This window comes from Lichenostomus cassidix, chromosome 20 (genome assembly GCF_008360975.1).
Source record: "Lichenostomus cassidix isolate B80296 chromosome 20, HeHo_3.0, whole genome shotgun sequence".
In the NCBI taxonomy this organism is placed as follows: Eukaryota; Metazoa; Chordata; class Aves; order Passeriformes; family Meliphagidae; genus Lichenostomus; species Lichenostomus cassidix.
Genome location: NC_139500.1, coordinates 7,535,409 through 7,559,394, shown reverse-complemented (window position 1 = coordinate 7,559,394; position 23,986 = coordinate 7,535,409). Strand labels below are relative to the sequence as shown.

The window sequence follows — 23,986 nt, the reverse complement described above, 5'->3', positions numbered from 1 at the left end:
AGCAAATACTGGGGGAGGACATGGGCACAGCTGGGGGATAACCCAGTGGGAATTGTGATAACCTCAATAACATTCTTGCTGATTTCAGGCAGGGTCGGAGTGAGGCAGAGAAGCAGCTTCACCTGCCCAGAGAATGAGCTCCTCAGCTGCAAAGCCATCCTAATTCCACTGTGCAAGATCCACACATCCCACCAGACTGCAATCAAACTGTACAGAACTCTCCTCCAGGCTGCTGCTGTCACTGTGGCTGCCCCCAAGACTTGTGTCCACCACTGTGTCCTCACCCACCCCCTCCTGGGCACCCCACCCAGCAGGACCCAGCTCTGGGAGCTCAGCCTGTTGAGGTAATGCAGCACAAAGTAATTTATTTCCTCTCTTCATTTCTGTATAAAACTTGTCATGAGGTTTAATCCGTCATTACCTCCCTCCCAGAGCTGTGCTCCATGGCCCGCTGCTAAGCCCAGACAAGGAGATTTACATCTTATCTAACAGGAGTGTAAGATTTATGGATAACTCCCGACAAGGAGCACATCATGCCAGAAAGACACCTTTGTGCTAGTAGCTTGATCAGTCATTATGCTGTGAGTTGACATCTAATTAAGCCTCCACAGGCATCATCAGGTCCAGAACAGCTTTTCAGGAGGAGCAAATCCACCTCTAAGCACCGTGGTGGCAGCTTATCCCCAACCCTTGCACTGCTGGAAGAGATAATAACGCTCCCCAGAAAATCCCCAATCTCAGGGAGAGCTACCAGTATCACCTGCACTGGAAGAAGGAATCACAGGGGCAAATTCCCAGCTGCTGCTTGAAAACACAGCCAAGACTCATTTCTCAGACACTTTTCTAGGTTGTGTCCATGTCCCTACCAAAGCCAGATCCCACAAAACACCTCTCATGGCTGCAGGGGATTCGTCTGAGGGTTACAACCTTCTCAATGGATTTACTTTTCTGAACACATTTCTTGCCTCTCAATGGGCTGCCTACATCAGCGTGGAAGTGTAAATCCTGCTCTCCCTTGGCAGGCTGCTCAATCTTCATATTTTCTCTTGACACTGCTCCCAGGATGCCTTCGATGGAAATGCACAGCGTGGCTGGAATGCTGCTTTTCTTGGCATTTCCCTGTCATGCTGAGCAGGAAAGTAACACAGTGCTGGGGAGAGCCAAGGGCTTTGAACATGTCAAGATGCACCTGGAACCAGCGCCCAGTACCTCCTGTCACCGATGCACAAAGGACAAAGGCTGCTGCCCATGCAGGTGTTTCAACAAGCCCTGAACACCTCAGCCCACTGCCAAAGCACTCAGACCAAAATGGGCAACTCAACCCTCCCTGGGAGACTGGTCATGCCTCAAAGCTGAGGTCATAAATATTGGGGAGGGATGGGAGAAGTCAGAACACCAAGGAGAGCTGGTTGGTGAGGCCATGGAGGGTGTGTGTATGTGGTGCTTGCAGGTCATCCACACTCTGTCCTCCAGGCCAAAAAGAAGCCAGAAGAACACAATGGACATCAAGCACAGGAAGAAGAGGAGCTCTGATTCCCTCTCATGAATGTTTGTTTTCATTGCTTGCAGAGACATTATCAAAGAGAGTGGATGTCACCCACAGCATTTTCAGCCAATTGTAATAAATATTGCCAGTGGCTTTTGGTTGGGAATGGGTTAAAGACAAGAAAGGATTACTGCACCTGGGCTATTTCAGATCTTCTGTCTGGTCTAAAACTTGCTGAACCCAATAGAAACACTTCTGTTACCTTCAACAGACGTACCCAGGCCTGATGGAAATGGAGAACATCCTTGATGAATTTCCAGGACCTCCTTCAGGTCATGTTCTGGTCTCATCCCTTCTGATCTGATCTGTCCAGCTGGAAAAGTCACACAAACCACAGCAGCCTCTTGTAGAACCCTGGAATAGTCTGGGTTGTGAGGAACCTTCAAGCTCATCTTGTTTCAACTCCCTGCCATGGGCACGGACACCTTCCACTATCCCAAGCCCCATCCAGCCTGGCCTTGAACACTTCCAGGGATGGGACAGCCACAGCTTCTCTGGGCACCCTGTGCCAGGGCCTCAGCACTCTCACAGGGAAGAATTTCTCCCTAATCTTTAACCCTGTTCTCGGTCAGTTTAAAGCCATTCCCCCTTATCTATGCCTTTGTCATAAATCCCTCTCCAGCTCTCTTGGAGCCCCTTTAGGCACTGCCAGGAGCTCTAAAGTCTCCCTGGAGCTTTCTTTTCTCCAGGCTGAACAACCCCAGGTCCCTCAGCCTGTGTCCATAGCAGAGGTGGACATGGAGGTGGCTGTCCCTGTGGTGTTTGGAAGAAAGGGTGGCTGCACAGCAAAGAAACCCACATTTGCTTTCTAACAATGTTTGATTTCTTGGCTCTCTCCACCCAGAGACCTTTCTTTGTGCTCCTCAGGAACACCAGAGCAAAGACAAGCTGCCCCAGCACCTGCTGTTCAATACTTCACCTCACCAGGTGAATGGCCAAAGTAATCAAGTCTATGGGGAAACAATAAAAATGGTACAGAAAACAAAGCATCCCCCCAGTGTCCTGGTTCCCAGCCCTATTTGCCAATTCTTGCCCCATCAGCTTTGGTTGGGAGGATATATAAAACCAGCAGAATTCCTCAGTGTGGCCACGGCAATACACAGACTGAGTCAGGAGAATGGGAAGACTGGCCAGGAGAGGTAAAGATACATTTGCAGACTGAATATTTTGATATGGGCATTACTCCTACTTACTTTTGTGTGTCTCCATGAGGGTCAGCACTCACCAGAAGTGATTCTTTCTGCTAGGACTGAGATAAATACGTATGTTTTCTGCAGGTTAAACTTTCTAAATTACTCATTTTTGTAACATTATAGCAGCATTACAGACATTATAAATGATTCCCAAATGTTTTTCAGAGACAGATAACACTTTCACCTTTTCATTTGACTTTATAACTCCTCCATAACTTCCATTCCTTCCTCTATTAATTTTAGCACCTGTTTATTTGCTGGTTTTATGCCTGTTGTGGCCATTCTGTGCTCCTTAGCAGGTGAGATATCGCTGCAGGCACTGTTCTAGCTTACAGGATTGCAGAGAGTCTTCAAGGCTGAGCCTTCTGTCAGTGCTTTTAAAATACCACACGAGAGCTGTGGGTTTTTACTGCACCAAAGCTGACATTCTCCACACCACAAACTTGATCAAGGAGCAGAGCTGTGGCTCTGTGTCTCAGTGGCAGGCAAGGGCCATGCTGTTCTGACCAGGCTGCTGTGGGTGATCTCTTCCTCTTCTTCCTCCTCCTCCTCCTCCAGGTGCTGGCATGGCGATGTTCCGCACCCTCAGCATCCTCCTGAGCCTCCTGGTCCCAGCTCACACCACCAGGTCACCCGACTGTGGTGGCATCCTCACCCCCTCTGGACTGAGATACCGTAAGTCACATCCCCCATGCCAGCAGCAGGGAGGGGACGCAGTGACATCTTCCAGAATGTCACTGGCACCGGAATCTTGTGCCACTACTCAGCTCCCCTGCATCACCCCCTGCCTGTTGCTAGCAGCAGGGGGTTAGTAAGGGATGGAATTATGTCACCTGGGTGGGTTTCAGTCTGTCCATCAGGACACAAGCCCCACAGGCTTTCATAAAACATCTGCCCTGTTTCACAGTTGCTGAAGTTTCAAAGCCACATGCAGAGTCGGTTCTCAGGCATGACCTCATGGCCCCACCAGCCCCAGACCCATCTCCTGCCTCTCCAAGTAGGTGAGTTGTCCTCTCTTGTCCAGGCTTTGCTGCCATACCCCATGGTTCATGCTGCTGTTTGAATATTGTCACAAAAGGCATTTTGCCAGGGAGGGCAAAAATCCTGTTGGAGACCAGGAGGTTTAGAAATGAGCTCCTGGCTCCTTCATTGGGGTCCAGGGTTAGCAGAACCCATGCTGCCCTTGGGGCATGGATTTATCTGTGCAGATCTCATGAACTTTCAGGGTTTCTTGGGGACTGCATATCAGTCTGTGCTGGTCTCCCAACACCTTCCTTTCTGCTCCACCAGGAACCAAATTATCTCTGTCAAAGTTGACAAGTTTTCCCTGACACTGATCCCTGACACTGGGATGCGGCTGAGCATTGAGGTGGACCTTGGCATCACATCTGCCCCGTGAGTGCTGGGGCTGCAGGGCTGGAACCAGCCCAAGCTCCTGGCCAGAGTGACAAGGCCATATCTGGCACCTGCAGGAGCAAGGGCAGCCTGGGGGGAGAGTGGCCAGGAGCACCCACCAGCTCCAACCTCTTCCTCTCCTCCCCATCACAGCACAACCACAAAGGAGATGAGACTGTCCATCCTGGCAGACCTCCATGTGGAGATGAACCCTGAAGAGAACCTGGAGCTGGTGACCTCTGACTGCAAACCCACCCTGGAGGAGGTGCAGAGCACCGAGGAGATGGACAGGTCAGCCTAGCAGTTTTCCTCCTTGTGGGATTTGGGTAATGGGTGAAAGAAGAAACTGAGGCACAAGCATTTCAAGGCATGAAGGTGATTGGATTGAGACTTGCTTACTGCCCTCAAAGCTGACAAAAGCCAACACAAAAACTGTATCTTCATGGGAGGAGCTTTCCTCTACTATTGGAGTGGTTTCATTTTCCCCATTTCAAGAGAGTTTCAGTCTCTCACAAGGGAGTGGTACTTGCAGAGTTGTGCAGCTGGAATGCTTTTAATGCAAGTCCAGTGGCAATGCTCCAGTGGTTTGGGATTCTGAATTGTACTCATATCTTAATAGATGATAGAAAACAATGGTAATTCTGTTTCTGGATGCCTTTTGGGTCAGATGAGATACTCACCCACCTTCGGCTGATCAGGTTCTTGACTAACTTCTGTTCTATTGTTTTCACCCAGCAAGCCCTCAGGATCTGATGTGGAGAAGCAGATCAACGTAGAAAAAGTAAGATAAAGTTTGTAAAGGCATGAGACGGCATTGTACAGGTCTGTAAGGGTTAAAGCACTTTATGTGTACCTGGTGCTTTTCCAGATCTCCCCACAGCTCCCTGCTCACTGGACACTGCCATCGTCCCCTGGCTCCTGCTACCAGCTGATGGCAATGCCCACCTCAGAGCATTCCGGGGACACCCAATGCCAACAGACCCCCATGTTCATCTATCACCTCTCTTTTTGTTCTTTATTCCATAGATTTGTCTGGAAGTCTCCAAATTGCTGCTTTTTCCAAACGAACGGCTGCTGTCTCTGGCAGGTGTGTACTTGGCTTTTAGTCCCACTATGGACTGAGGGCTTCAAGGGTCATTTTGGAGTTGTTTGGGAGGTGGGAGCAGAGACCCCTACCCTGCAGCAGCAGAGGCTCTGCTGCCATCATCTCCCCGGGGACCTGCTCCCTCTGCCCAGCTCTTTCCCTGTCTTTTTTACTCAAGAAACCCAGATGCTTCCTAGAGCCAATCTTCTGTCACTGTATCCCTCCTCTTCCTGAGCATCCCTCTGCTCCATTTTCAGCTCCATTCCCCATCACACCAAGCTGCCAGGTCCAGTACCTGCCCCTGGCTGCCCCCATGTACTCTGAACAGGGAATCATCATCTCCTTGCAAGTAAGTCCTCACTTTCCAGCTTTCACAACTCCAGTCCTTGGGTGAGCTACTTTCTCCCAGTGCTATAGCCTTGAAACACCTGAGATTCCTTTTCTCCTTGCCTGTGTCCCCACAGACAACTTTCCAAGTGGCAGGGACAGTGATCCCCCTGCCAGTCAGCCCTGTGCCTTTCAGCATGCCCGAGCCAGCAAGCTCCAGCCGTTCCCACCTCATCCTGGCTTTCTCTGAGCACTTCTACACCAGCTTATTCTCTGCCTTGGAAGAGTCTGGAGCACTCAACGTGAGCCTCTTGGTGAGTGGAACAAGAGAGGAAGGAAAGAGTGGGAGATACCCACTTGGAGGGACAGCCCTGCCCTGGGAATGACTTGGAGGAGCCACATGCCCTGCACAGGAATGAGAATGTGTCTGAGCACCTGCAGGAGTCACAGCCCTTCAGGGCCATGCTCCCAAAAATATTATTGATCTAATTGAGCAGGGAGAGTTTGTCATGAGGAGTAACCTGCTCCTGGCATGGGCTGGTGTGAGGAGGGCTCCTGCACATTGCCAGGGGTGGGATGGTGCTCACTGGAGGGGCTGTGTGGCCATGCTGGACATGAGCCCTGGAGCAGCAGCCCCATGCAGCCACTGGTCTGATCATGAGCTTTGTGTTTCAGAGCTCGCTGACCACTGCCACCTTGGCTGAGAGGATCACTCAGGTGCGTTGCTGTCACTGTCACGCAATGACACAGCCCCAGCTCAGGCAGTGTCCCCCACCCCGAGGGCACAGGGATGGCTGCCATGCCCAGAAACAACCCCGTTCCCTCAGCAGATGGGCTCCCTCTTCCAAGAGGACCTACCTGTGGTGCTTCAAGCTGTGACCCGGAGTTCACCTCATGTGGTGCTGGAGGAAGACAAAGCAATCTTGAAGCTTTTCCTTACTGCCCAGATCGGAGCAGGATCATCCCTTTTCCAGAGCTTCCTGAGTGTGAATGTGGTGAGTGTGGAAGCACATCGAGCTTGGGAAGTGTGTCCTTCGAGTGTGCCTGTGCTGCCCATGGGCACTGCCCTTTGCTCTGAGCCCACTGCAGCCACCACAGGGGTTTTTTCAGCCTTTTCCCATCACAGTGCTCCCTGTCCCCAGCAGCATTTGCCTGTGTGGCATCATGCAGGGTGCAGGGAGCACATTGCAGGAGGCAGCACATGGATGGGTTCATCACACCCCACCACTTAAAGCCAAAGTGGGGCTGTTTCCTCACTGCTCCTGCCCTCTGTTCCCCTCACAGGATGTGACTGCCAGGCTCCACCTCAGCGTCGCCGACACGAGGATGATCATCTCTGTGGCAGCCGTAGAGTAATGACCCCATCTGCGCTGCGGGAGCCCCAGGGGGACTCATCCCAGTCACAGCAGGGAAAGGACAGGCAAAGTGGTCTGGGGAGGCTTTTAGCTTTTAGAGTTTGGGCATTGCAGCGGCAGCTCCTTCCCCAGGGAAACTATGAAATTCCAGAAATGTGGCTAGGGACAAAAGTGGGTATTGCACCTTCCACACCCCCACAAAAGCCCTGAGCCCAGACGGGGAGTTTGGGGAAACAGGGGAAACTGCTTATTACAGCTCAGCACCAGCAGCTCCTTTGTTTTTCAGGGATATCGAGCTCAGCCTGGCTGCCTCTGACGTGGGTCCTGTGCTGGTAGGTACCTCCAGCTGTGGCCACTCCTTGCACCACTGTCTACAAGCCTGGCCCCCTCAGCTGCCCCAGCCATCCTGGGCAGCAGGTGCCAGCAGGGAAATACAGAAATACTGACTTTGGGTGCTCACCACACCCAGCAGCAGTGACAGCTGGGTCCTTGTGGGATGGGAAGAGGTGCAGTGAGCATCAGGACCCTCTGATGGGTGTCTGCCCCTCTCCTCCTCTTTTAGCCCCACACCATGAGCTGACCCTGACTTTCCCCCACAGGCTGCCTTGCTGGAGGAGCTGTTCCTGCCCACAATCCGTGAGGAGGTGCCAGCCCAGATAAATGGTGAGGAGATAGGAGCTCTGCAGGTGTGGGATGCTCAACACAGACCCAGGCAGCACCCAGCTGGCAACTTTCCCCCTTTCTTTCCCTAGTGGTCCTGAGACAAGGTGTTTTCCTGCCCCACATCGCCAGCTTCACTTACACTGATGTCAACATCACAATTCACAAGGTAAGAAATAAGACATTTAAATTGCTCCCTGCTGTGCTTGATTTAAAGGAAGCCTGGGAGCAATGCTAACCTCCCAGCTTCAGAATAAATCAGAGCCTGATCCTCCAGCCCTGGTAACCTTCAGAATCAAGTTCCATTGCTTTAAATAAGCCCAGCCCCTCCTTAGCCCCATACACAGAGGCAGGGGTTGTGTCCCAGGCGCTGTGGGTGGTGGTGAAGCTCTGTGTGGGCTGATGGAGCCACAAAGGCACCATGCTCAGTCCTCCTTCCTTCCCTGCTCAGGACTATGTCTTGATCCCCTGCAACCTCCAGCTGGAGGCGAGGATCAAGAGAGAGGTGAGCACCAAGCACTGAAGTCCAGCGTCTGGAGTAAAACAGTGGCAAAATCATTTAGCTGAGTCTCACATCACACTCCGTGGTTTGTCACTGCTTGAAATGTTGAAAATCTTCTTTCTTGCCTTACTAAAACATCATGGGTTTATATTCTGGATAGTAACCATGTTGCACTAGCACCTTTCTCTTCGGCCCTGCTCCAGGTATTTTTATTGCACAGAGGATGGATTGCAAAAACGTTCTGTGCTTTAATTAAACATTTCTCTTTAATTCTGCATTTATTGGTGTGACTATTGACATTTTTCCCCCCTCAACAATTTGTACCTATAAACAGATGAATTTTGCCCACTGTGTCCAGACCCTACATTTAATTAATTTAATTAATTCTACTCATTTAAAAGGATGCAAAACAGATCGTGCCTCTCAGCTGCAGAACAACATAGCCCCTGCAATGAGAGATCCTTCATCTGCTTTTCCTCCATGTCTTGTGTTACTATGGGAACATTACAGCTGGTGGGTTTCCTGGGTCAGAAAGAAGAGGAGGGGGAGGAAATCAGTCTGCAGAATGGTTTCTAATTTTAGACTTGAAGGCAGTTTTGTTTTCAACACTTTGCTTCTGGGAAAGCTCATCACAGAGAAAATGCTGAATGAGGGGTGACTGCAGGCATCAGGCTGTGCTGGCACTGCAGTCGTTGGCATTGGGATGCTCTTTCCCACTGACCAAATGCATCTCCCGGTTGTTCAAGAATGTAAAGGGGGAAAAAACACCCACAACAGACACAGGCATCCAAAAGGGAAGGGTGGGGGGTAACAGAGCTCCAAAATTCATCCAATTCACTCGATCACTGGCATCTGCCCCAGCCAAGGTGAACATGTGGCTATGCTGATGCCCAACAGGAGAATTCTTATCCCTGACCATGCATCCCAGGAGGAGCATCCTCATCCCTGACTGTGCAGCCCAGGAAGAGCATCCTCATCCCTGATGATGCAGCTCCCACCTCAGCTCTCCCATGGTGATGCTTCACATAACACCCCAGCCATGAAACCTTATTAATTACATCTACATCTGCTTTCGCTTGCCACAGCTATACCCATCATTTCTAGCCTCTGAAGCTGCTGAAAAACACTTCAAAACCTTGTATTTCAAAGGCTGAGAAATGGGAAAGCAAACAAAACAAGCCAGGTTGATTTACTGCAAGGAGTAAAGAACCCTGAAGGTTTATATGCCCAGAGTGGGGACCTGACTAATGATGTTAATGCCCGAGGTTGGGCATAGCAGGAACAGCTCCTAATAAAAGTTTCCTGGTAGAGCTGCAACCATTATTCTTTGACTAATATATGTTAAACCAGTTTCCCAAAAGGAATAAGCTACAGCAGTAAAAAGGTGCATTTCTTTGACAGGGAATATTCTGGCTTTAAGCTTCACTGCCTGACTCTGCCTCTCCAGCACAGGGCTGGAGTCTCAGGAGCTGCACCCCAACTGCCAGCCCCACCTGGGAATAGCCACAGGCTTAGAGCACAGCTGGTTCATGCTGCAAAATGAGGGTCTTCTGCTTCTCCCTCCAGTAACCCCATTTACTGAGACCCCCAGCACAGCCAGGGAAAAGGAATGCTGAAAAAATCGTTTGCATTAGCACCTTTGGCATACAGAAAATCCATCTCTTTCCTGGGCAGTCCTGCAGGAACAGCTGCTGGGTGACACTCAGCTTCCTTCGCCAGTGGCACATGGGGCACAATGCATCAGCCAGATGGGGAAGGGGGAACAAACCCCTTCTCCAGCCCCCACAAAACAGCAGAGGGATGAAGCTATTGCCAGGGGCATTGCTGGAGCAGGAGCCAGAGATCCCCAAGTTCCACGTGCAGTCGGCAGCACAGCCAGCCCCTGGCAACCCTTCCTGCTGCTCATCCAGAAAAAGATTTTCCAGCTTGTCACAGTGCCAGTGTTAAAGAAACTTTCTTGGACAGGATTGTCCCAGCTCTTATGGGTTCTGGACTACAGTTTCCTGATCTCAATATACTCCTGAAACCCCTAGAAATTCATAGCATTAGATGTACAAGTTGAAGAGGTGATGAGTAACACTGAGAAGATGTTACCCTTTCCTTTGGAAAAGGCTCCTCTGCTCCTTCCCACTCAGTCCCGTGTGATGAGCAGCATGATGGAGGTCAGACCCCAAGAGGAAAAGCCTTTTCCAGGGGCTCAAGATGACTTTTTCACTCTTCTGTGACCCTGGGCTTGCACCTGTGCCACAGCTCGGTACAGCATCAATCTCTCATCACGTGCTCTCATCACACTGTTTTCTTTCTCAAGCCAGGCAGAGGCCTGGGACATTGCCAGATCACAGAGTCCTCTATAATGTGCCAGAGAAATGAATCCCTCCCAGCAGAGCAGAATACACACAGAACTGATGGCCAAACGGGAATGAAAAGAGGGGCTAAACTTTACTTACTGTCTAGAAGGTGTTTGCTCAGGAACCAGAACAAAACCTTGCGTAAACACAGCCTGTGAGCAGAAAGGATGGATGGAGACACCAAGCCCCAGCAGTGCCAGAGCCCTGAGGTGACACAAAGCAGCTGCCAGCACAGGTTGCTGGGGCTGCTCATCTCACCTTTCAGGGTCACACAGACCCCAAACCCTGCTCTGCCAGCCCTGTGGGCATGCTGGTGCCAGAGAGCAAGAGCAATAGGATCTGAGCCCCCTGTCCCTGGCTCCTGAACAGCTTTCAATGCTCCACAGCAATCACTCTTGTTGGCACCTCACTCCACAGGGGTTCAGCTGGTGTTGGGGCTGTACCCAGCCTGCTGCTGCAGTGCAGAGCCCCAGCACCACACAGGAGCATCACTTCTGCCCGGGGACACGACAAGGCTTGTGTCACCAGCAGCTGAACAGTCTCTGGGGAGCATTTCAGTTCTCTGGTAAGCAAGTTTTCCCTTCAAGTTCTGTTAGGAAATGCTTCATGACCTTTGGAAATTCGATTTAATTCTGGTTTCTGCTTGTGGATTAGCATTTGGTCAGCAGGTTACCAGACCACAAGGAGCCACTGAAAATTCAATTTTTTTTTCTCAGGAAGTTCAATTGGGAAGAGTTTTCAAACCCAAACCCACAATATTGATTGTCACAAAGAAACAAGATCCCAGAGTGGAGACACAACAGAAGCTCTCCCTGAGAAGTATCAGAAACCAAAACCTCATTCCAAGCACTAAAAAATTAGGAACATTTATTAAAGAGTTACATGACAAATGTATTCTGAGCTCCTGCTCAGCACTTCACACCCTCCTGGACAAGGATGGGGAGATTCACTTCAGAAGCCACATGCAACAAATTCACTTTTTCAACCTATCAGGAAGAGTTGTACCCCAGAACAAATTTCCCAATTCCACTGCAGCACCACCTGCAACTGCTGTGACTGTGACCCCAAAATCACACCAACTTCCCTAAATAAATATTTGTACACAGAGCTGCCAGTCAGGTTTGGCTTACGCAAGTGTCAAACTGTACTCACACGAGCCAATTCACTTCAAAGTGTCTTAAATATTATCAAGAATTTTGAATAAGTTTAGGAAAGAAAAGCAGATAAGGCTGGTCCTGGCATTCCATACTTGCTGCTCTCTTCCTCTGTCTGCCCTACAGCCCTCTCCATGTCTCAGGCTCCACAGGTCACACCAGAAACACCATCAGGCCCTGAAGGAGAGCAGGGAGAAACATAAACATGGAGATGGAGAGATGTTGGTTCACAATGCACGGCAAAGAGAGAACCCTCCTGAAAAGTCCTCGTGTCCAGTTTGTAATAGGGAGGGCACAGAACCCTTTGGGAAGTGTTGGGGAATATCCCAGCTCCTGCAGGACACCTCCAGGGTGAACGGGGTTGGAACCTGGGGCAATTCAAGACACTCTGATTGGTGCCACTGGAGAGGGCTTGCCTGAATCCCCAGATCCACATCAGAGCTGCTCCCACTGAGCTCTCCAGAAAGAAAAGAGTGCCTGGACAGGGAATTGGAACCTGCCCTGGAGCCTGAGCACTGCTCATGCTGCACCTGGATCCATACCATATGTAGGCATCACATCCTCAGGCAGCATTCCTCAGACAGAGCAGCCCTTTTGGTCTTTCAGGGATTGAAATCTACAGCTCTGGCACACACAGCCACCACTGGCAGGGTCCTGTGAACAGCTCTGGTGCCTCACAGGAGGGAACAGCCCATCCGACACTCACCGCTTTTATCTGGAAATCCACGTTCACTAAGGGAATGCGCAGCACCTTGGGCAGAGGGATCCCAATGCTCAGGGCACCTGCAGGGGACAGACAGGTCCTTAGTGCTGAGCCAGCTCACACCGCATGCAGAGCTGCTCCAGGCAGCACACAGGGAGCAGAGCTGCTCAGGGCCAGCACTGTGTGCTTGGCTTTCCTCATGGTCTCCATCACTGGCTGCTGCCAAGGCTGATGCAGGGATATATAAAATATAAAGCTGTACTTTAAACTACATTCTCAAAATGGGGATTTCAGGGTTTTAACAGCTCCAGCACTCCTATTTACATCTTTCAAACACACACAGGACCCACTCTTCCCTCCTTGCCCAGAACTTGAAGTGCTCCCAACATTACAGCTATCCTGGTCACCTTACCATTGATGACAGGCAGTAATGTTTCCACAAGCAAAGTGCTGCAGTGGGGCTTCAGGATGGAAATCTGAATCAGAGAAGGAAAAAAACATGTGAGCAGCACTGCCTGGCCCATGACAGCAGCAAGGAGGACCCTTGGGACTGCTAACCACTGCCCACTGACACAGCAAAAGAACAAACAGTTCTTCTGCTCTTTAAAGCAAATCTACTTTTCTTTCTCAATTTGTATTCAGTCCCTCCTTTAGGAAAACTTCTGCCTCGTGACACTACTGCTGGAGCTCGATGTGAGCTTTGCCCAGACAGAGGTGAATAAAAAAACAGATTTCATCTTTACATTTGCTTTATTAGAAAAGACAGAAGTGAAAAAAAAAACCCCAGCAATAGAAGAATTGCTACAACCTATACCACAGAGCAGCTAACAGCTCTGACCATCGGCAGGGGTAATCCATCACAGCATCCCACAGCCACTGCCTGGCTCCCTCCCTCCCCAAAAGCCACAGGGTGTCATGCTTGGCTGCTCTTCCTGCCCAGTAAAGCCCAGAATGGTGCTAGAGACTTACATTACTGATGCCAACATCAGAAGACTCCAAGGAGAGGGAAGTGCTGCAGGAAAAGGAGAGCAAACAGCAGGTCAGACACAAGGCACTGGCCAGAGCTCACAGCCAGACCCCAAGCACAAGGTTAGTCAGCCCATGTGCAGAGACCCCTGTGAGGCATCACCCACAGAGGGACAGCTCCATTGTAACACAAAAACCAGGGAATGGCACACTTGCACGAGAGAAAAGAAAATGGGAAAATAAGAGCTTAACCTAATTTTAGTTTGCTTGTCAATGATGCAGCACTGCAGCAGGGCACACACAGTTCCTGGTTGTGCCTTCCCTCTCCCTGTCCAGATTATTCACTTTCTGGAAGGAGGCGGCTCTTGGCCAGCTGAGAGCACAGCTTCTGGAACCCAGTGGCAGGGGGACTGGAACTAGATCTTTAAGATCCCTTCCAACCCAAACCATTCTGTGATTCTATGTAAAAGCACCCAGTCTGGATTTCAGGACCTGGTGAATTTGCTACATCTCCTCATCTATCACTGCAATCACACGACTATCCCTACCTAAAATGGATGCTTTATTGCCACTTTCAATTTCTCTTTTCTACTTCTGTTGAATCTTGTTATACCCTTGTCTATTGAATTAAAAGCCTTTTGACGCATTTCTATTCCCTATATCGCTGCATACAAGCTATGCCAATTTTGCTTCTAAATCCAGCTCTTTGACAAGCTAAATGGCCCGAAATCCTCAAACCTCCTGCTATAAGGAATGCTCTCCAATCTTTAATCATACCTTGACTGGCATTAATGACAGCACTTTCCTTTACTGCTTTATCATTCATGTCCAATATCAGGTATTTCGAACCACTGCCCAGGATCAAAGTCAAGCTGACAGTCTTACAATTATTCAGGTTACCTCATTCCTCCTTGTTATAAAACTGACACACTTTTCCTCCAGCCTCTTAAAACTTTCCAGCTGCTGCAATCCTTCCTGAACAACCCCATCTACCTCATGCCATCAGTCATGTATGAAATTCTCAGATTCAGGATATGAAATATCTGGTTTACAGAAAATATTTCAAGTCAGGGGCCCCAGAGCCAACATTGCAATGCAGAGAATGTCCCCAGCTGTAGGAGGGGACAGCTCACCTGTCCAGGGCCAGCTGTAGCACCAGCCTGCCCCCGACAATCGACACGCGGACATTTAGAGCAAGGTCCTGCAAGCAGAGAGGGAGAGGATCAGCACATGGAAACATCCCTATCCCAGCCACCACTCACCCAGCTGGCTGCAGGCTGCACCCTCAGAGGTAACTCCATCCACACTTACAGCTTTCAGCAGCAGGAAGTTGAGGATAGATCCATCTAAGCGGTTACTGAACAGCTGAATCAGGACTGAAAGCTTGACACTGGCTTTGTTTTCTTCCAAGAGGATGAGAGGGTTCCCCCTCAACATCAATCTGATGCTCAGAGGACTGGTTCCACGGCAGACAGAGCACTGTGGGAATTGGGGACACATGGAGGTGGCTGCTGTCACCCCACACAGTGGCCAGGCAGGGGACTGGCAATCCCCAGGCAGACTCTCACAGCCCCAGAGCTCTATACAGCCTCCCCAAGGTCATACACACCTTGGACAAGCCAAATTTACAGAGCAAATAGGTCCAGCAGCACAGATCAGCTCTACATACTGAGGGCATAAAGGGCTGAGGAAGGAAAGGTGGACACAGAGGGGGCTGTGAGTGCCAGAGGGTGCCCAAGAAATGGGAGATACCAGACAAGGAAACAGAAGATGCCAGATATTTATCAGCTCTCTATATCAATGCCTGCAAGCTGCAGGAGATGACTTTCCCCTTTTCAGTGAACAGGAGAAGTTTGGAACAGCTGATGGCACACAGGAGAAAGGGCACTGGGCAGGGGCTGTGCAAACCCCAGTCCCTTCACCCACCGCCATCAGCTGGTCAGGCAGCAGGGCAGGCTCAGGCCATGCTGGTGCAAGAGGAGGGGAGCAGAAGACCTTTGGAAGGGGCATGACAGCACATCCAGGTGTATCCTGGAGTGGTTTGCACAAAGCCTGGCGCCAGAACAAGTTCCTCACCCCAGTGGGAGCGATGGTCCACACGGCTTCGTGCAAACGGTGGGCACCGGAGAACTGTGGGAACAGAAGCATCAGCAGCCCAGTGAGCTCTCCAGCTGATTTCAGCAACACCCACCCTGCCAGGGCCACCCCATTACACAGCATCCTGAGCCTCCCACCCTCTCCATTGTGCCCCAGCCCTCTGGGTGATTCCTGGTGGTTGTAAAGGTGATAGCACCCAGCCGTGGAAGGTGATGTCCTGCAGAGACTTTCAACATCTGCCAGTGTGTGGACTCCTAACATTTCCCGTGGGAAGCACAGATCAGAGGCACAGGAGATGCCAACACCCAGGGAATGGCACTGCACACACACAGGGTCTTTTCTCAGTGGCATTTTGCACACTCCTTGAAATGGATCACAGCCTGCAGGGAGTCCATGGCACAACCAGTACCCAACTGGTGTCAGCAGGTGTCCTTAGGGCTGGGCAGTGCAGGTGCTACTACAGCTTTCTGAGGAGAGCAGGAAGGAGGCAATCCTGGGGTCAAGCCTCTGCCATCAAGCACACACATGCACACACCCAAGGACACACAAACAGCCTTTCCCAAGCAGAACCGAGGTGGGCTGATGCCTGTCCCTTGTCACTCACTCCAGCAGGAAATACAGGCCCTGCTGTACTCACAACATCTGGGGTGCAGGGGAAGGTCTGTGGTGGCAACTGGAGCAGGAGGCTCAGGACTGCATTGAGGAAGCTCTGGCGCATCACCATGAGCAGCAGCCTGTCCATCAGAGGAGGCAAAGCGGAGGGGGACGAGTCGTGGGGGATGGTGCTGCCTCCCACCTGCTTCACCACACCCTGCAAAGAGAGGTGACACAGACATCAATCCTCAAAGCCATGAGGCATGTTCGGATCCTCACAGGAGTGCCAGGCTGGTGCCAGCTGAACAGCCTTCTCTCCTCTCGTCAGAGTTTCGGGAAAGCACCACACTCGGAGCAGTTCACTGTTTCATAGATGATAGGAGATGATAAAGGTGAGAGTGTATAACTGAGGGGCTCTTAGCTAATAACACGCTTTGTCCAAATCACGAATCAGTGCTTCAGTTCATCCTTGAGCTCTTACTCCAAGCACTGAGGGGTGATGGTGCTACTCCTGATGATCCCAGACCTCCCACACCCAGCCAGGCATCAGCCACCCTCCAGCTCCACAGAAACCCACTCTGACACTGACCACTTGCTAAGAAGACCAACTCTGACCATCCTGGGGGCTTGGAGGGCAAAGGCTCCTCCCGGTGAAGTCTCTGCACCAAAGCCAGGACAGCAGTGTGGGTTTCACAGGCTGCAGTGTTCACTATCAGCCCCTGCTCCTCTTTAGTGCTCGTGTCCCAGTTGTTTCTCTCCCGCTGCCTGTTTTGATTTAAGCTCTCCTGTTTGCAAGTAGTTTGCTTTTTGCTGAGGTCTTTTTTTCCCCACAGTGAGACAGGCATAAAAAATACATCCATTAGCCTGGTTTAGCATTCACCTATCACAGAGACTGAACTGCAAAGGCAACAAGCACTAACACCAGGCCTCCAGGGCAAGGGAGAGGAGGAAAATTGCTCGTCCCATGAGAAGGAGAACTGCTCATCCCAGCAGCTACATCCAACAGACAGACAGTCTTGGGCAGACTCAGGGTAAGTTGGCATATAAAGAGGAAAAGTACACACGGTTGCTTAGTGGTCATTTTGGACAAAGGTCTAAGCACTTAGGAGCTTGCATTTCCAGGGTAAGTCATTAGCCCTGCTCCACCTGGGATTCTACAGCTCCCATGGGATGAGGTGAGCACACTGGAAGGCAACACACAGCAACCCTCCCAGGGTTCTGCAGCATTAACTTACATCTAAATCCAGCCCAAGGAACTTGCCAGAGGTGTAGGGGATGCTGGCCAGCTGATAGTGGATCGTTCCTGCCGTGCCAACTGGGATCACTGCTGCACATGGGAAAAGGATTGTTACAGCTCCAAGAAATCAGCAGCAACACAACCTCCCCTGATCCCAAAGGCCACCAGGTCCAAGCATTCACTGCTGCAGGGTGCTTGCTGCTACTCCAGATGGCCAAAACATCCCCAAATTCGGCTCAGTGGGATCTACCTTTAGGATATAGCACAAAAGGAGCATCAAAGATAATAAGACAAATCCAAGGGTGATGCATAAAAATGGTATAAAGAGGGCCAGGGTGGGAGCAGCTCACATGGAATGCTGGGGTGTGAATTCGAGGCTCAACAAAAGCCCTGCAGAAGTGTTGGACTTCTTTTGATGCACTGATGGACTCAACATGGGAAATGGGGCATGTTCCCACTGTGGGGGATGCAGGGAAGCAGCACCTCACCCTCCACAAGAAGCTCACCATTGAGGGTGCTCAGGAGATGGATGTTCACAAGGTTCATCACTATATCGACTACAGGACAGAGCTGCAACATAAAGCAGAAATGTGACTGCTCAACCCTCACCACCATCACCCAGAGCCTGCCCAGACTGCCCCCTTTCCATCTAAACCAGGGAAAACTGGCATGGCACTAGGCACAGCTGGGATGCTGTGAACGACTTGAGGGCAGTGGAGCATCCCTGGAGCTGTGGGACCACACTGAAGGGAAACACTTTGATCTGGGGAATGCCTGAGGCATCAGCCTACAGGCATCACCCTCGGGAGTTGCCAGGCTGCCCACAGACACCCCAGCCCCATGGCACACACCAGTCATGTGGGACAGCAGCACAGAGACATTGTGCAGCTTGCTGTGACCTCATAACAAGTTTTTCCCAATATCTCAGTGTTTCAGCTGTGACAGGAGGACAATCCTGAGCCATACCAGAGCGGGCAGAGTCGCTGTCAGCTGGCGAAGCACCAGCTCATTCACTGACAGGCTGAGTAAACTGGAAAGGAAAGAAAAAAACTCCAAATCAGCACAAACAAAGCTCCAGGACAGGAGAAAAAAGGATCTCCATCCTCTGTTTTACATTCTCCAGCACCCTTAGTCATCCCTTCAGGGTCACTGCAGCAGCTGGTGCTAGCCAGAGCAGGGGCTGGAGGGACAAAAGGCCCCAACTAAGGGGAGAATTTGGCTCATTGGTGAGAATCAGAGAATCATTAATGTTGGAAAGGACCTCTAAGATTATCACTTCCAAGTGTCAACCCAGCATCACCACCGTGTCCACCACTAAACCATGTCCTCAAGTGCCATAACCACTTTTTTTTCTAGCACTTCCAGGGATGGTGTCTCTACCACTTCTCTGGGCAGCCTGTTCCAATGCTTGACAACCCTTTCTGTGAGGAAATGTTTCTTTCAGCCCTTGGGGAGCACAGACATCACTGCATGAAAGGAGTGAGCCTCTCACAGCGTGACCTGTGTTTGGTGTCTCCCTCTGGTATTTAAATCAGCACTGTAGTTAAGGGAAGAGGGAGCTGTTAGGAAATATCTTCATGTTAGTTACTGGGAACAAACAATTTGCATCTGGAATAACAAGAGGAGAAATCTGCTGTGTGACATTTCCATGCTGCTGCTGAACAGCTCGCTCAGGACGTGCCATGCCTGCAGCAGCACAGAGGCAGTTTCATCTGATAATCAATATATTTCTGGACTGTTGAGTTGGCAAGACACAGACAGCAGGAATTCATAGAGCACTTTGTTATTTATGCCCAAATTCTGCCTACAAATGCATCTGAGGAGCTGCCATTAAGTCAATTGTGTATATCTACGCTCCCCTTGCCCCCCCCAGGAGCTCAATTCCAGCAAACCATCACTTTAATCCTGCCAAAAATTAAAACATGACCCCCAGAGCAGGTGAATCATGTTCCTCTGTTCACTCACACAGCATTTTTCAAAGCAGCTGCTGCACTGATTGAAATATAATGCATAATGCAAAAATTAATTAGGAGAATTTTGATGAACCTGAAAAGTGAGTAATTCAAAAGCAATAAAAGAAAATATTTCCCATGATCAATTTACTGCTGTGTTCATCAATACATGAAGTCAGCAAAGTCTTGCTGTCAAGAATTTAATAAGACTGAGCAAGAAATGGGACATTTGAATGGAATTACACACAACCACTGCAGTCAGAGGGGAAACTCCACATGCCTGGCATTCTCCTGGGACAGCAGCCAAAGGCAGAGTACAAAACCAGGGGAAGTAATGGTCCTGTTTTCCTGGAATTCTCCCAGCCTTATTATTCCTACCCTTTGGATATCAATTCTCTAGCTATGTCTAGAGAAATTGTGTTGGGAAAGGTACCAAACCTCATGCTTCAGATCTTAAAATTTCCACAGACAAACAGGGCAAATTAACCCTCATTCCACTGAAGCAATTGGCACTGGCAGTAGGAAAGAAATTCCATCCCTGAGGCCTGGCTCTGTATCAGCTGAGCACCGTCTGTGTCCTGGCAGACTGTCCATATTGCTGGATAAAGAGGACAGGATTGTACACAACAGAAAACATAAACCTGCAGGAACTCACCCAGAAAGGACCTTGATCTTTATGGCCCCAAGAATGCAGAGGCAGTCTTCGGTGACAACCTGGAACGTGCCAGACTCAAAATTCGTGCATTTAATGTTTGCAGTAATGTTCACCTCCACTAAGATATCAATGAGTTCTGAGAGCAGGCCAACCAAGCTGCAAAAAAGCAAATGGGATGATTCCATCTCTCAGCCTCTACCCAGAGAAACTCAGCAGAGCCAGGAGAAACAGGCTGCACCTCCATCTCCTGCAGACCATTACCAACGCCACAAGCCATCTGGTGATCCTGTTTGGCTCTGTGACTTAATTAGAGGTAAAAAGTACCTCAAAATCCTTAAAAGATGCAAAATATGGCAGGGTAGGGGTTTCCCTCAACATCCATCCTGAATGCCCCACTCACCAGTTGCCACTGAGCTGCAGCTTTGCCCCGATGGTCAGCTGGACCCCAATCCCTGGCAGCAGCACCACCGACAGCCTGGGCACCCGGACCTTGATGAGGTGCAGGCTGTGAACAACAGAAAAGGCTGGCACAAATTAAAAACACCTTCCAGCAGCTGAGCAGCTGCTCCCAGAGAGGAATCCATGGCACCCAGAGCACCACAGCCACCTCACTGAGGATAAGGGACTGCTGACAGCCAGAAGAAGGCAGCCTGGAACCAAACTGGGCTGGAAGCTGACTTTGGAATCCGTCTGCTTTTCCCTCTGTGGTCCCTTTTCCCTCTCTCAGTGCTGTCAGGCACCAACAGCAGCACCAGAGCTGTCATTCTGCACCTGCACCCATAATCTGCAGTGCCCCTCGCCACCCACACCGCTACCACTCAGACAACATTAACCAGATCAGAATTTCAGTATCACAATAAAACAAAGATTTATTTGCCCCTGGGCCAGCCATGCCAGGGGCAGCTCAGCCTGACTTGTTCAGAACTAATGCTGAAGGCACACTCACAGCGAAGAACTTACTCGGTGATGCTGGTGGGAGAGTTCAGCTGACCCCCTTCACCCATGATGTTGGGAACCACGAGACCCTGCAGGTGCTGCTGGATGAGCCCATTATGAATTATGGCATCTGAGAGAACTGGAAAACATCTGGGTGTGAGGGCCAGCACGGGCAGCAGTGACCTCTCCCCATGCAGGCAGATCCATCCTGGCACAGCAAAGCCACTCCACTCCCCAAAACCCCTCATGGAGGCATCAGCTGTCTCCATGCAGTTAAATCACAGGGGGATGATATTTTACAACATGAACTAAACCAAAGCTGCCCTTGGTGAACTAACAAGGAAAGGTGACAGTGAAAATCACCCCAGACTCCCAATGTGGAGGTCACAGTTTGGCTGTGCACTGCCAGGAACACCAGTGACCTCACTCAGAGGCTGGGCTTTCACTCAGAACTCATTTCCCCTCTGTCAAGAGGTTTGTTGATTTTTGCCTGTTTGTTTTTGCTTTTGGCTTTTGGGGTTTTTTGGTGGAAGCAACTTGAAACAAGCCTGAGCATTGCAAATATTATCATGTCTGCTACTTCACAGCAGCTGTTTGTCAAATATCAGCTGCTCCAACATGGAAATGAGAAACAGAGACAAAAAGAGGAAATAACCCAGATCTCTCCCTGAAATTCTGTGTGGCTGCTTGGTGCTTAAACATGCCCCAGCTCTGGAGCAGAGATTTCTCTGACCCATGAGCCTGGTGATGGCTATCAGGGGCTCTGAGCAAAGTCTGCAGCCCTGACAAACTATGAAATAAAGATGAAGACGCTCAGGAATTTCTACTTCCCACCACAGTCCCACAGAGTTTTCAAAGCAAACACAACCCATGCCTTTTTGTAGTTACCATTCTGCATTGCCCGTGGGCTGACAGCACAGGACAGACCCGACAAGACTTCCTGCGAGGGTGAGAGGAGGCCACAGAAAAAGAGGATTCCAAAAAGCTTCAAAACCATTGTCTCCAGAAGATTCCCCTGCTGGCAAGGGAGACATCAGAAGGGACAGTGAGGAAAAAGCCTCTCAGAAGTGACCCCAGTGTCCTTATGAGGAAAGAAGTCAAGGAAGGAATCCCTCATTTACTCTTTATCCAGCTCAAGGCAGACTCTGCTCAAGCCCAGAGCAACAGGACCTTCTTCACGTCCACACATATGGACAGACTCCATGTATGAGTCAAAAAAAGCCCTTTCCTGATCCCTTGTGACTGGCTAAAAATGTTCACACGAAAGAAGCCAAATTTGATGTTTAAGTTACTTCTGTATCCCTGTGATGCACAATTACAGATGTTTTGGTGAGGGGCTTTGCCAAGGGAAGCATCTGAGGATTATCCTTGTTCCTTCTACTTTTCAAAAGCAATAAAGTACAAGTGATAAAAATAAGCCAGCTAGAAATAATAATTTAATAATTATTAACATAAATTGAATTACAAAATGGCAGACATAAGCAGGTGATCAGAAGCTTGGTGCCCAGCACAGTCTCCAACTAAAGCAGCCAAGCACTTCCAGAGTGAGACCTGCCACCACAACCAATGCACTGAGGCTATTACCTGACTCAGCTGCAGCCAGCTGGGATGGCTCTTGGCTCCACTCAGGCTCCTCTGGACTCCTCGAGACTCTGTGATGTCCCTTTTTCCCCCACAGCTGAGATGAAAGAAGTGGCCCTTATATAAAAGCTGCAGCTAAGCAGACACACCTTTCCCACTCAGCCTCCCTGGCCCATGAGCAGCCATCCCTCAGCTCCTGCTCCTTGCAAGCAACACCCAGCTGCCACCTCTCTTGATTTATGCGAGGAAACGTCACTGCTGACTTGACCAGCTGCCATTCCCCTCTGTGGCCTGGATCACTAGGATGCTGCTTTCACCCCCTTCCCCCAGTCTGTCTTAAAAAGGATGCCCTGCAATGGTGGATCCATTGGGGATCCCTATGCTTTGAGGAAACCAATTATTTTAGGAAATCTTGAGACTTACTGAAGCACCTAAACCTGGCAGAAGGCTGATGGGGCTGCCTGTGCAGGGAGGCAGCACATGGAGCACAGGAACTTGGGTTCAAGGAGGCTTGGAGTAGGAAACTGTCTACTTTTGCCAATCCCTGAGGAGCTGTGGGACCTAAAAGACTCATTCCTGTTTCAAGTGCAGTCCTGAGAAAAGATTTTATTGACAAAAAGCAAAGTGGAGAGGTTGCAGAGATCTGATAGATGCCAGCTCTTTGATGGATTTCAGCTGGATCTGTACAGTGTCATGAACCGACTGTAAAAAATGAAGTTGTATTGAAATGTATGAAGCCAACAATAAACATAATTTTGAATAAGCAACATTTATGGTAGCTGAATACTGGTAGCAGCAACATGGATTTCAAAGGAAAGTTTCATCCTGCAGGAATGAGACTCACCCCTCAGCAGATGCCTTGGCTGGGCTTCACGGAAGTTTCCATTGTGCAGGGCCCCAGGAAGATCTTATCTGGGCACTTTGTTCAGGTCTGGTCACCCATGTTCAGCTGGGACAGACTCGGGGGGAAACCCAGCTGCTGGGAGAGCTGGGGGAGCCACAGAGGGGCTGCTCAGCCTCACGGAACGTGGAGCAGCAGAGATACAATCATTCTCCATAAACATGTGAGAGGAGGGACAGGAGAAGGAGACAGGAGTGACAGGAGATCTGCCTGGGCTCAGGGTCAAGGCTGGCACAGGAACAAACACAGGCTGATACATTCAGGTTGAAGTTAGGAGAAAGCTGTCACCATCACAGTGAGTTCAGGGCTAGTTATCTCCTGGGAATACAGAAGGCAGCAAAACTGTACTCAGGATGCTCTTCAATACTGCACAAGGTGTGTTCTTGCAGCAGCAGAGAAGTGCTTGCCCCAAGTCCCTCAGCATGTCCTGTCCTGGGCTCCATGGAGCAAACTTTTGCTTGTCATAGAAACTTGTTTTATTTAACACAACCTGGGCTGCATTTGATGTGCTGGTGACAGTCTAGTTCCAAACCCAGGTGTTGGACTAAATTATCTAAACAGGCAACCTATCCATGCTGCTCCTTTTTTGTCCCCTTTCAAAGGCTCAAATACATCAGGCTGAGTGGTCATCATGAGCACATCCGCAGTGAAGTGTTCATGAGACTGCTCCAGCCTTGTACTTGTAAAGGCCAGCTGCTGAGTGTGAACAAGTGTGGATTTCCAGCTGCTTTCAGAGTGTCACTGTGTGTGCAATAACCACCCGAGCTGCTGTGTACGTGCACAGAACAGCACAGCCACAC

General features: G+C 50.1%; 2 protein-coding genes across 2 annotated transcripts; one reads left to right on the top strand and one right to left on the bottom strand.

Moving 5' to 3' along the window:
* Window positions 1-2,663: 2,663 nt before the first annotated feature.
* On the top strand, window positions 2,664-8,246 carry BPIFB2 (BPI fold containing family B member 2). Its single transcript, XM_085079696.1, has 16 exons — window positions 2,664-2,685; window positions 3,298-3,414; window positions 3,647-3,740; window positions 4,030-4,134; window positions 4,288-4,425; window positions 4,870-4,915; window positions 5,161-5,221; window positions 5,476-5,567; window positions 5,683-5,859; window positions 6,221-6,262; window positions 6,376-6,540; window positions 6,830-6,897; window positions 7,187-7,232; window positions 7,500-7,563; window positions 7,653-7,729; window positions 8,012-8,246. Exons 1-16 carry the CDS (start codon window positions 2,664-2,666, stop codon window positions 8,081-8,083), a joined length of 1,386 nt encoding a protein of 461 aa, XP_084935822.1. The 3' UTR covers window positions 8,084-8,246.
* Window positions 8,247-11,250: 3,004 nt separating this feature from the next.
* On the bottom strand, window positions 11,251-22,306 carry LOC146428709 (BPI fold-containing family B member 4-like). Its single transcript, XM_085079141.1, has 16 exons — window positions 22,289-22,306; window positions 21,593-21,722; window positions 20,729-20,843; window positions 20,169-20,273; window positions 19,769-19,924; window positions 18,128-18,191; window positions 17,668-17,731; window positions 17,160-17,251; window positions 15,968-16,141; window positions 15,310-15,363; window positions 14,545-14,712; window positions 14,367-14,434; window positions 13,237-13,279; window positions 12,680-12,743; window positions 12,271-12,347; window positions 11,251-11,741 (listed from the first exon to the last, which is right to left on the bottom strand). The coding sequence occupies exons 2-16, from the start codon at window positions 21,699-21,701 to the stop codon at window positions 11,718-11,720; spliced, it is 1,377 nt and encodes a 458-aa protein (XP_084935267.1). The 5' UTR covers window positions 21,702-21,722; window positions 22,289-22,306; the 3' UTR covers window positions 11,251-11,717.
* Window positions 22,307-23,986: the final 1,680 nt, after the last annotated feature.